Below are 13,671 nucleotides of genomic sequence, written 5' to 3' on the forward strand. Positions count from 1 at the left end.
TATTTGCAGCAATCTCTGCATAGCATATGGCATGGATATAAATGTGAAGGACAGAATGTCCTGCCACATACAGCACTTAATCGATCGAGAAACTTGACATGCCTCCAAGAAATGAATTGTAGTAAAATGGATACGAGTAAAATGATAAGAGAAGCTCTGATCAAGAGAAATAACTTTTCTTGCAAGGCGTGTGTTTCTTTAGTATTTCCTGATATGTATTATTTGGCACCATGTTATATTAGATGTCAACACAATTTGAGGTACAAAATGTTGAAGTTATAGGATATAAAATGAGACCTGCCTTAAGTCTCTTTTTGGGTCCATCAATTAAAAGTAGGGCTGGGATGTGCTTAGAATTCTCAGTTGATAATTCAAGAATACGCTATGCATTCATAAATATCTACTTCTGTAATGGCAACGCAATGAAAATTAGTGGGCTTTTATAAGAGAAGATGCTATATGTGCTTGCTTTAAAGTATGTGTTTATGGAGGTTGTTGCATTCAAGGATGTCTTTCTTTATAACATCACAGATCTTGATATATTGATTAATTTGTTTTTATATAATATACTGTTTACTTATCTGTATATGTGGGTATACATTCATATTATTGGTATTTGGATGCTGATATTTTGATTGTGTTGATTGTGTAACAGTTGACATTACATTGACAATCCTATGTCACATACTGATAATAAGTATATGGTTATAAGACTAGGTCTAGCTTAAAGGTCAGAGCGTTCCAGGGTCTGTGCCTTCAATATTCGCGCCCTTTTTTTGCCAAAGGATAGAGGCAGAGATTGACAAACCTCCATGTCGCTACGTTGGCAAGAAATCGTTTCCTGGCACCTAGGGTTTTGCAGGGGAGGACTGGGTCGCCTGCATAAAAGTACATGTTGCTGACTGGTTAGAATGACAGTACACATACTTTTGAGTAACGGAGGCCCTCCCTGATTCAGGGGGTGGCCCTCTCAAATTGCAAAGGGTCCCCTTACCCAGAACCACCAGCCCGCCCCGGCATAGTGCTGGCCCATACTACCCCCAGTCCCAGCGCACTGACTGAGTCTGAGTGCAGGGTGATGACATAATTTCCTGGTGCCCAGACGCAAGGAGCATGTGAGGACAGCAAGGGAGCAGAAGGGCTATCCTTATCCAAAAAGGTAAAGGTAAAATAAGTGTGTGTGTAAGTGTTGGCAAATTTGTTACTGTGTATGTGTGTAAGTACTTAGTGTGTGTAAATATGTGTGGAAGTAAGTATGTTACTGGGTGGTAAAGTGTGTGTAAATATGTTAGAATGTCAGTGTGTGTTAATATGCGTGTTTAAGTATGTTAGTGTGTGTGGAAATATGTTAGTGTGTTTGTGTCTGCGTATAATTGTTACTGTGTGTAAGAATGTAAATATGTGTGTGTCTAGTGTAAAAAAAAAAAAAAAAGGCTCCTTCCTTAATCGTCTGGCTCCTAAACGCAGGCGGTATCTAGAGTACCTGAAAGACCACCAATCAAAAAACTATTATGCTAAACAAGTAGCTGCTCTATATAGTTTTTATTGATATATGTATAATGTGCTGGAGACACTGAGGCCTATCGAGTGCCAGCATTATGGAGTTAGTTGTTGCTGCGGTTATTATTATTATTATCTTTTATATTTATGATGCCAACACTTTACACAGTGCTTTGTAAGGGTATGACAAAACTAGGATTGACAAACTGGTACATTAGGTAAAAAGGCCCTGCTCACAAGCCTACAATCTAAAGGGGGTGGAGTGTAGAAAGATAAAATTAGTACTTGCAATATGTACACCTCCTGGTTCTGATCAGGGTTTTAAATGTATTTATTATCTGTAGTGTTACTGAATTTTGTTGGTATTCAGTTAGCAGTGATGGAACAAGCTATTGGGAAACCCAAATTATATTTCCAGAACCATGTTATGGTTTGGTTTTTAATATTAAACTAAATCTTATTTTTTAAACAATTCACTAATGTTATACATTTTCATTTAAAAATAGACACAAATTGCATTGGATCTTAATTGCAAATCTAATATTTTTTTATTGCAATATAAAACTTATATATATAATTTGGTGCTTATGATGCAGTTTGTACTTTAAAGGGTACTTAGAAGTACATACAGCATGTTACTGACATTGATTGGTGTTCACTTAGCATTCTGATCTAGCATGAGCAGACACACTTGAATCCAATTAATTGCATAATTAGAAATAGCATTGATTAACTCATTTTCCATTTTTCTAGTAATTGAACTAGACGTTGCACTCATTAGCTGCATATTCTACTAATATAGTCATTCTTCTAATTAAGACCCTATTTTTGTTAATTGTACCAGATCCTGATCAGTAAAAGTTAAGTGCAGCTTGTGTGAAAGTGCAGTACATAGTCTGATGTACATATGACTCTCTGGCTCAATTGCAAGAAGAACACTTATTTCTTTGAAATGTTCATTTTCATGTTGTTCCATAAAGGAGATGGTTTTTTTAAACTGTTGTAACATGTCTATAAATTAGAACTAGTCTTGGGAACATTCTAATTTGCAGAAGTAAATTATCAAAGTAAATAGCATAAGCAAGCTGTTGAGTTGGTACTATGAGGTGGTTATGCTACATTACTGTGTTCAGACCTCACCTAAAACATTGTATACAGTACCTGAGACCCCATCTCTATAGTATAGATACCCTAGAAAGACTTCAGAGAAGGGCTATTAAAATGGTAAATGGTTTGCAGGATAAAAATAATCAGGAAACGTTTAAGGATTTCAACACATATAGTTGGAACGGAGAATTGAAATGAGATGTGCAAACATTTCAATACATAAAGAGTTTCAGCAAACTAAAAAAGGCAAGTAGATTTCAAAGGAGATGAAATGTTAGAGTAAGAGGTCATAGTCTGAAACTAGAGATAGCTGGAAAAGTCTTAATAGGCTGAATTGAAATTATATGCTGTCAGATTGTACATTACTGTTTTGCTTTTTCATTTAATTATTGTTAATTAACATACTGTGCTGCATACTGATGGGCATGGGAGGGCCCTTTCTAAACAATTTTGAACAGGCATGGAGAGACAGTAACGCAGCAGAGTCACATTACCTTACATCAAGTGACCCCACGGTGAAACTAAGGCTGTTCACACATTATGTTTGTGTGTATGTAAGCATGTGTAAGGCTATGTGAGCTTGGATGTCTATGTTTAAGTGTATGTGAGTATGGATGTCTATGTATAAGTGTGCGTAAGCATGGATGTGTAAGTGGTGTGAGATGGCATGTGTGATTAGCATGAGTTGTGTGAGAGGGAGTGTGTGTTAGAATGAGTGTGTAGGTGTGTTTTAGTGAGTATGAGTAAGTGTGTGCATTAGCATGTGTAAATTTGGTGTAAGCGTGTTTATATATATATATGTACCATAGTGTATGTTGGAGGGGGGCAAGGGGCAATTATGGCACAAACAACCTGGGGGAAAAGATTGCAAAGATAAGCTGTTTTGGGGCACTGATAAGCTAGAGCAAAGATGGCACAGGCAGGCTGTTTGGGGGCACGGATAAGCTGCTTAGGAGGAAAGGTGGCACTCACTATAACCATATTGCCCATATCACCTCTCTACATTTTTTGATCGTGTCATCAACACTGCATTTGGGCTTCACTTTTGAAGGGGGATTTGTGTGTGTGTGTAAAATAGAAAGTAACCCTCTTTGAATTCTATGGTTTTACAAATCAGAACATAATAATAATCATCTCTTCCTTAGCAGGTCTAATTATGTATACAACCTCAGATGAACAACAACACATGACATATTACAGTGTGTCATGATTTTTGAAACAAGAATAAAGGCAAAATGGAGAAGCCATGTGTGAAATACTAAGTACACCTTGTAGAACAACATTTAGTAGCAATAACTTGAAATAATTGATTTCTGTATGACTATCGGTCTCTCAAATCATGGTGGAGGAATTTTGGCCTACTCTTCTTTACAGTTTTGTGGGAATTTGTTTATGCACAGCTTTCTTAAGGTCCTGCCACAGAATTTCAATCTGGTTCAGGTCTGGGCATTGCCTGGGCCATTGCAACACTTTTTTAGCCATTCTGTTGTAGATTTCATGGTGTGCTTTGGATCATTGTCCTGATGCATGACCCAATTTCAGCCAAGCTTTAGCTCACATTTGACTCTTTGGTATACAGGCGAGTTCATGGTCAACTCAATGACTGCAAGGGTCCCAGGTTCTGTGGCTGCAAAACAAGGCCAAATAATCACCCCTCCATCACCATGCTTGACATTTGCTATGAGGTATTTGTACTGATATGTTGTGTTTGGTTTTTACCAAAGGTGACGCTATACATTATGGCGTACCATCTCCACTTTCGTCTTGTCTGTCCAAAGGACATTGTTTCAGTCTTGTGGTTTGTTCAGATGCAACTTTTTTTTAGAGAAGAGAGGCTTTCTCCTGGCAACCCTTCTTTCTCTTTTTCTAATTGTACTGTGTTGAACTTTAACATGTAACATGTTAAGTGAGGCCTGCAGAGTTTGAGATGTAACTCGGGTTCTTTGCAATTTCTCTAAGCATTGCACGGACTGACCTTGGGATGAATTTGCCGGGACATGCACTCTTGGGAAGATTGGCAACTTTCTTGAATGCTTTCCACTTTTGAATTACTTTTTTCATTGTTTGGAAATGGCCTTATAACCTTTCCTATATTGATCAACAGATTGCTTCTTTAAGATCATTAAGATTATAATTCTCCAGATACTGCACCCCGGTCACGTATAGTGAATGATTGGAAATGAAAAGGGATACTATCATGAAACAAACAACTGGATTATCATTTGTTTCAGATATTATACACTTACACAGATCAGTGAGTTGATTGATCTAAATTTGGTGAAGAGAAAATTAATGAGCAGAAATAATTCTCTGAATCCTAAGAACAGGATGTGGATATTTTCTGTGTTCATGGCTTCTGTAAAGGTATACAGAGGGTGCATTTTATCTGATGTAAAAATATGTACAGATCCTACTTAGCTTGTGTCACACTTACTAGTCACATTAAGACAAAGATCTATGCTTCTATACGCTGAACTTTTACCTTAAATAGCAAATACACTGATTGGAGGGGGAAAAAAACCAAACCACCGAAAAAGTTTGTTTATTTTTTTATGAAAACTGTTTCAATTTATTTTCCTTACCTTTCAGGTGTACCAAGAAGTTTAAAAGCATCCGCAGCAACAGCAGAAAATGTCTTTCAGAAACTGAGAGATAAACATGAATTTACTATTCTGGTTACTCTGAAGCAAGCTGTATTAAATTCGGGCGTTATTCTTTCTATTCATCACTCAGATCACCGGTAAGTACATAATACTTTCTTAACAAATGTGTCATAAAAATGGACTCCCTTGGAATAATTGTGCTCCAATTTTCCAGATATTTTATCCAAGTCAAATATACCTATCTACAGTAATTTTCACAGTATGCCTTTCATAATCCCTTAGCAAGAAATCCACGTTTGGTTCACATTTAAAAGAAAATGCATGTTGTAATAAAAATATAATTTATATTGACATGTATAAACCATCTATTGTGGATAATCTCCCTAATTTAGACCATTGGTAATATTCACACAGTCTTATTATATTATGTATTAATACTAATGCTAGATTTAGCCTTTGGGAGCTATATAAAAATAATGTAGAACATAAGTGTGTGTGTTAAAAGAAATGACAACTCTAAAATGACACTGGATTTTTTACATCTAAGTTAAGAATTGGCAGGAGAGTTAGCAAGATATGTGGTTTCAACTCCCTAAAGTTGCTATGCATTATAAAGGGCTATCCCTGGCAAATGTCTTGGCAATAAGTGCTGAGCTACCTAAGAAAAGCATATAGTCCAATCAGTTCCTAGTTCAGTTCAGTGTTTAAATATTCATTATACATGGGCATCCAGATTTTTTTCCCCTCAAACAGCCTGTCTTTTGTCCCAAACAGCCTACCTGTGCCATCTTTCCCCAAACAGCCTACCTGTGCCATCTTTCCCCAAACAGTCTGCCTGTGCCATCTTTCCCCAATGACCAGGCCTGGGGCAGCTGCCCCTTTTGCCCCCCATTAAAGACGGCGGATGCCCATGGCATCATTTAGGGCCACCCAAGCTATTCTTGGAGCAGATGCTTCCTCTTTACTGAACATTCATCCATCAGATACTTAAGATCGTAGCATGTGAACTTTTGAGATGCATCCCCTTTGTGACAATATTATTCTAAGGAAACATATTAAAGTGTTATAATCTGCAAGATGATCACCTGGCTTTCCATCCAGCATTATGGTCACATGTCTTCAATATGTTGTAGTGGGCTGTGGGGTCCATTTTTCTTAGTAAATATGATTGCCTCTTTCACTTTCTGTCTTCCAATCTCTCCGTGCCCATTTTCAGGAGACTATAACATTCCAGTCTAATGGTTACAAATCATCTGTCCCTAGCCATATCGTTCGGCATTTATGAAAACATTTTGCATGCATATTTTAGCAGTTTACAATATTACAATTTATAAGAAATTAGCATACATTCTATGGAAGGATTTGCACTTTTTGCCTCAGCTGAATCTCTATATACTGCCATATACACTCACTGGCCACTTTATTGCTTGTTAATACAAATAGCTAATCAGACAATCACATGGCAGCAACTCAATGCATTTAGGCATGTAGAAGTGGTCAAGACAACTTGCTGAAGTTCAAACCGAGCATCAGAATGGGGAAGAAATGGGATTTAAGTAACTTTGACCGTGGCATAGTTGTTGGTGCCAGATGGGCTGGTCTGAGTATTTCAGAAGCTGCTGATGTACTGGGATTTTCACGCACAGTTTAAAGAGAAAATATCCAGTGAGCAGCAGTTGTGTGGACGGAAATGCCTTGTTGAGGTCAGAGGAGAATGGGCAGACTGGTTTGAGATGACAGAAAGGCAACAGTAACTCAAATAACCACTCGTTACAACCAAGGAATGCAGAATACCATCTCTGAACGCACAACATGTCGAAACTTGAAGCAGATGGGCTACAGCAGCAGAAGACCCCATTGTGTTGCACTGATTCCCCAGCCTCACCTAAAGTGATGCTGAATAGACTTGCTTGTGTATAGCTGAGTTAGACAAAGTTAATCAAACCTCCTTTTGCCCGCCAAGTACTTTTTATAAAACCTTGTCTTTTACTGATACTTGGAATTTGCAGGATCCTATAAAATCAGAAATTTCTATAATCTACATATATACATTTATAATAGACCTAATATTTTTTGTTGGCAATCCACTTACAGAGCAGTTTGTTAAATAGAGCTAACAAAGTATTTGATCATAATTTATAGTGCCGTTAGATTGAATGCAAATCTTATTCGGATGCCTTGTGCAGGTTTCATAAGATATATTATACTTTGCTCCCTGGCATAAATAATCTCGGCAAATAAAGACTTGAAGGAAAAATCGGAACCTTTCTGCACACAGGCAGAGCATTTCACGCTAAAGATTCAGTATGCTATAAAAACACCTCTATGTTGTAGTAAAAACCAATAAAATGTCCAGCTCAGTGAATGATTAAATTATGTTCTACCTGCTGCCATTAAATATTTCTGTGGTTGTTTGCTTTTAATATACCGTGTGTATGTTATTTGTCAATATGAAACTGTTATTACTACCAAGTGTTACAAAGAAATGTTGACTGAAAATAACTTTTAGATGAAAAACAAACAAGTTCTACAATTTTTTTGTTCAGTAATCAAAATAATAAGAAAACCAAATAACTTGCTTTTGCAATAATATGGCAAACACCATGCTTGGATGCCTCTGTCTCCAGAAGAATGAATTTAATTACTGTTGCACATTTTACTTTGTGACACTATACTGTGTTACTTTTTTGTGATAATGCACACACTGTTGATGGTAGCGCTGGATCCAAGGAAGTAAGATTGTTTTTTGCAGTTAGATTTTTCCTATAGAATTTCCATTATACAGTACCTTGCAACTACATGATCCAGTTGGCTCTTCAGTATTTAACTTAGCTTAGTCTGTATTTATTGGTTTGTTGCCTATCATACAAGAAAATAAAATTCGGATCAAAGGCAATTCTAAGAAGCAGTATAACCATGAACACAAATGTCTTGTCTTTGCCAATGTTCAACAATGTAGGGCTGGTTTTAGAAAACCATTGCAGGACCTTCTAACTGGGTTACCTTTAAGGATGAAATATGTATGGTGGGTTATTGCACCAAGAAGTGAACTAGACAATTATTTGGTGCATTTGGTTTAGCCCTCCAGAGAAATGTTTAATTCTGGGCAAAGTGTGACCCTGTCAATAATTATATAAATGTACTTGAGTATATTTTAGTAAACATTGACATATACAGGCACAAGAATAAATATTCTTAGAAAAAAATGAAATCTTACACATCTTTATAAAATAATTACACAAAGTATACAATAAAGAAATATAGGACACAAATCACTTTATGTGTTTTCCTTTTAAGAAAGGCTGTAATTTAACAGAGATGTATGTGCCAGGATCAACAGTTTTCAGTTAAATATCTTTCACTACGTAGTGTTTATCACTACAAGTGGATGCTCTGATTCCTTCTCTGTTGGCATTCAGGCCTCAAAATGCCTCAATAATATCCTCTAAATTTCTTTTTCCAAACATCTATCGGAATACTTTGGCACAAACTACCTGCAGTTCTTAAAATAGAAAAATGTACCTGGTGTGGGGGGGGGATCTTTTACTAGCTTTTTTTCATAAAAAGTACAAATTCAGTGAGATAACCATAAGTATTTGATTAATTTGATATTATTATGGTAAAATACATGGCATTGAAAGTAATAGGAAATTATATAGAACAAATGATAACATCTTAGGAAACGTGTTGACATTACTTGTTGAAGTAAAGCATTATGGAAGGTTTTGGTGAAAAAGGCAATGAGAATTAATGTTACAGCTCATTTTGCCAGGGGCTGGTGACCAACGTGTTGCATAATAAGTGTCCAAATGCTCCTAGTGATATACCCTGGGTTGTCTTATTTCCAAAAATATATACTTTTGTGAGGGGGGAGTCAGCTGGTTGGTTGGTAAACAGTCCCAAATAAGACATAGGACTAACACAATCAAATTTGAAAATATTAAGTTTGGAAAAGGGTGTGCAGATGCTCCATTCCATGCCCATAACTTCCCAAACTCATAATAAAGGTATAAATGTGTTTTTTTCAAATTCAAGACACTTAAAGTAATATGTTTTGTCATTTTTTTGGCCAACTCGACTGGTTTTGGGACCATTTTCACAGTAAAATATTAGAAATAAACAAGTCTTTCAAAAATGGTAATTGTTTTAATGTATTATTCATACTAAATGTAGGACTATTAGTAATCCTCTATTAAAAAGGAGAATAATGGTTAAGGAAACATTTTACAGTGTAGTACATAATAATATAAAAATCTCAGAACGTTAGGGAAAAACACCTATATGGAACAGCACCTTTAGAGTACTTTGGAAGTACTTAAACGCACATTATTTCCTTAAAATAACCCCGTAACCAATGTCACGGAGCTGGATGGTCCGACCGACTACCTCCGCTGACTTGTGCTCCCTTAGCCTGGGACACACTCTTTCCCCGGTCTCCTAGCCGAGTGTAGGGTATAACCAAAATGAAGACTGCTTTATTTTTCATACACATGGCTGGATATAACCAGCACACATTAACATAAAACAAGATATTGGGATACAAACTGCCCCCTTAATCTGCCTCCCAGAGACAACAGGGTCAGTAAAGGGATTAACAATACAATGGGTTCTGAACCTCCACTATCTATTACTAGCCGAAATCAGTTCCAGGGAATTGGATAGTTTGGCCGGGGTAAATGTCTATAGTGGTGGAACTGGGGGGGGGGTACTGACTTATTCAACATATTAGTGCACCATTGGGGGGGGACTGACTTATACAATATATTAGTGCACCATGGGGTGGGGGAGAAGAGTCTGACATTAAACTGAAACAATGGCGGTCACTCCCTGGTTGCATATCCTGGCTGTCTGCCGGAGATAATCCCCTTAGCAAATGATGAGATGATCTACTTCTGGGAGAGACACAGAAGTCTTTACAAAGCCAGGGCCCATAGTCGGTAGGGAGGAGGTTGGCTCTCAGGCCTCTGCAGGGGCCCCAGTGATGGAGGGTTCCGTCACAACCATCCCCTCCAATTTTTGCATGTTGCTGTTTGACTGGCTGGAAACCACTCCCATTGAATTTAATGGGAGCACTTTCTGTGCATAGAGCTACTGGTGGTAATGTTCCACCAGATACATCTCCTTAAATGCATGTATGTGGGTTGGGAGGACATTGAAAAAGCAAATTACCGTAATAGAGGGTATTGTGATGACTTCTGCTGTAGATTTGTAAGCAAAGATATAGTTAATTTAATAGTGTTAATCAGTGTTAACTTGCATATGATGGCTGGAGTGTCCCTTTAAGCTCTTAAAGTATCAGTTGTGCAAACCTTATTTTTAATATGATTAAGACTTACTTAATAGTTTTCTAGTAAAAATAGATGTGTATTTCACATTTCCTAAATATATTAAAAAATTGATGCATCTTGCAGTATCCATCTGAATATCCCTCTGAATTTATCTGAGGTCTATTTGCTATAGAGAGAGTTAGGAAAAGGGTTTGTAGGAGAGTTTTAGTTTCATATCCTTGACATCATTGTTCATTTGTTCCCCCCTTATGTGTGTTTTGTTGAGTTACAGATTGTAGCATTTTCTTATATATCCCCAAATTAACCCACTAGAGTCCATTTTTGTTCAAGGCATTAACTATGCTAATGTGTTTCAGTGAATTAATTGTATAGTTATAGTCCGGTGTCGATATAAAATATCAAGTCATTAGAATAATTATAGCTATTTTTGTTATATATATATTTTTTAAATTTATATTGCAATTTTATGAAGCTAAACTTAAGAGCTTTGCTTGGATATTGTGCAGAGGTGCACGATGGGCTCCAGCTTGATTTAAATCTGGACACAGAATGGAATTTTCATACTGAGATTTCTATATACTATGCAAAAATGTGGCTCAACACAATAAGATAAGGATAGAATGATATGCCATGCTACCAAGACAGAGAATGGACTTGAAAAGCCCTTGAGTACAAACTGAAGAGTCATTACATACGAGGAAATGAGTGATGAGTCTGGCGAAGGTTTTAGAGGCTGACTTGGTTAAAGGGTTTTGGCACTACGGGCTGTCCAACCTTTTATTTTTGTGGCATGCTCAAAGATTGATGGTAAATTATTTCACATCATCATCTGGAGTCATTTCCTGCAGTACCTGGGACTTCGCCCAAGTTCATGGTGATTTGTTAGTCATGGAATTAAGCCATTTTTATTGTAGGAGATGATGAGCATGTTGTTGCTGTAGCTTGGGAAGAGCAGTGATACGTTCAGAGCCTTCAGAACAGTCGTGTAGGGTCTTACCACTCGATAAAAAACAGAAACCTTTAATAAAGCTTTAATATGCAAGCAAAGCACTAAGAACGTTTCTTCTCTAACTGGTCAGACTGCAATTATGTTTCCCAACCTCTAACAAAGCAAAGGTAAGGTCAGTATAAGCACATTTTTGTTACATACTGTATTAGCACTCTTACACATGGCAGGGGGTAGCCTGAAAACCCAGTTGTGATTCGATCCTCTACTTCTTACAGTAAGCTCTATAATGGTACCTGAGACACAAAGCACACAAGCAAACAATTTAATCTCAACCTAGATTGGTTTGCAATTTATTAATTTTCTAAACTAGTGCTTTTACATTACATACATGTGAGTTGTTAATTGGGACATTTGGTATTAAGAGATGTTTTAAGTGTCGCTTCCACTTTAATAATAGTCACTATATTAGGAATTTACTCCTATGATCTTACTTGACAGTCATTGGATCTTGTGAGTGCCAAGCACAAATCGTCTGTTAGTGAAAAGTCCCCAGACAGATGAAATATATCATCTTTCTTCATAATGGAATCTTGTCCTTCATCAGTTTTTATATTACTGTAATCCCCTTTCTTTAATCTTTGTATTGCATTGCACATTAGCTCTTGTCAAGAGTCCTTTCAAACATTTCAACCAGTGTTGTTTTTTTAATCATTGTTCTGCTTTTACAGCTACAATCTGTCACCATCCACACACACAGATATATATATATATATATATATATATATATATATGGACTCGGGAGACCTTTCTGTGTGTGATCCTGATGTGTCCTTGAACACTATTCCATTTGTTTTAAAATCATGCTATGTGGGTTCACTTTTCTTTCTTATCACAACTCTTTTACTTTCCTTACCTGTTTGTATTTCATGCTCTTTGTCTTGAGACTTAACATAATACACACTTGATTGTATTAGCCTTTTTTTTTCTTTCCCTCGTCAGCCAATGTCCCATAGAGCAAAATGTTTGGGAACAAAGAATATAATCATTTTATACACCTCCTTTAGTTTTTGATCTTGCATATTTATGATACCTGTACCCAACCATTAGGATACCCTTCTAGTAGGTAACAAATAACTTGGACGTCTAAAACTAAAAGCAGTGTTGTGCTTCAGATCTTATGCTTTGTATGTACAACAAATGTGAAACATAATTTAAACAGCTGCAGTTGTGGGTATTATATCGTACAAGATAAGGAACCATGCTATGGATTTTGCCTTATGTGGATCGTAGTGTTACTTGTGGGGCTTATGTATTGTGCATAAGTGTTTGTGGTGCAAAGTTCAAAAAGTGATCACCACAGTAATCAATGGGCATGCTTACGTAATTGAATTGCCCTTTAAGTAGTTATGAGCACACCTGGGAACTTACCTGGAGCTCTCCCTTTTCTGGGGACCGGCTTTGTGTAGGGGCAGGGTTAGTAACACATAGAGGTGGGAATAGCCTCAAAAAGGCTTTAGTGAGAGGGAAATGGACGTAGAGTAGGTAGAACATAGTGTGCATGACCACACACTGCTTTTGTGCCCAGCAGGCCCGGACTGGCCATCGGGCACACCGGGCATTTTCCCGTTTGTCCGGGCAGCCCAGGTCCGGATTGACGTAGGGCTGATGGAGCTGCAGATCCAGGCCCCTACCTTAAAATAGGCTCAGTCAGGACTGGACTGACTGGGCCTATGCGGCTGCGTTAACGCAAGGCATAAGGGGCACCTGCCCCTTAAGCCCGCAGCAACTGCGACCGGGTCTGCCACTCTAGGGGGCCGGGCAGCCCCAACCAGGGCCGACCTTAGGGGTGTGTGGCCGCACAGGGCTTAAATTAAAACATCTGGGTTTTTTTTGTTTACTTTATTTAACATCCTTCATGTTAAATAAAGTTTGTTTAACTTTATTTAACATGGAGGATGTTAAATAAAGTAAAAAAAACAACAAAAAAACCCCGATGTTTTAATGTAAGCCCGGTGCGGCCACGCACCCCTAAGGCCGGCCCTGGTGGGGGCTGCTCTGCCCCCTGGAGTGGCGGACTGGGTCGCAGTTGCTGCTTACTCCAGCAACAAGGTAAGTAGGGTAAGGAAGGGGGGTGCAGTGAGAAGGGGCAGAGGGGGGAGAGGGGTTAGATAGAAAGGGGTAGAGGGGATAGATAGTGAGAGGGGGTACATATTGAGAAATGGGG

At 37.8% G+C, this 13,671-nt stretch overlaps 1 protein-coding gene across 2 annotated transcripts in view; it reads left to right on the top strand.

The window, feature by feature from the left end:
• Positions 1-13,671, top strand: part of NELL2 (neural EGFL like 2) — an 84,525-nt gene that overhangs the window by 7,891 nt on the left and 62,963 nt on the right. For both annotated transcript variants that reach the window (XM_053465354.1, XM_053465355.1), the window contains exon 3: positions 5,197-5,347. In XM_053465354.1, coding sequence (XP_053321329.1) covers positions 5,197-5,347 — 151 coding nt within the window. The remainder of the gene's footprint in view (positions 1-5,196; positions 5,348-13,671) is intronic.

The sequence above is a fragment of the Spea bombifrons genome, chromosome 4 (assembly GCF_027358695.1).
Source record: "Spea bombifrons isolate aSpeBom1 chromosome 4, aSpeBom1.2.pri, whole genome shotgun sequence".
In the NCBI taxonomy this organism is placed as follows: domain Eukaryota; kingdom Metazoa; phylum Chordata; class Amphibia; order Anura; family Pelobatidae; genus Spea; species Spea bombifrons.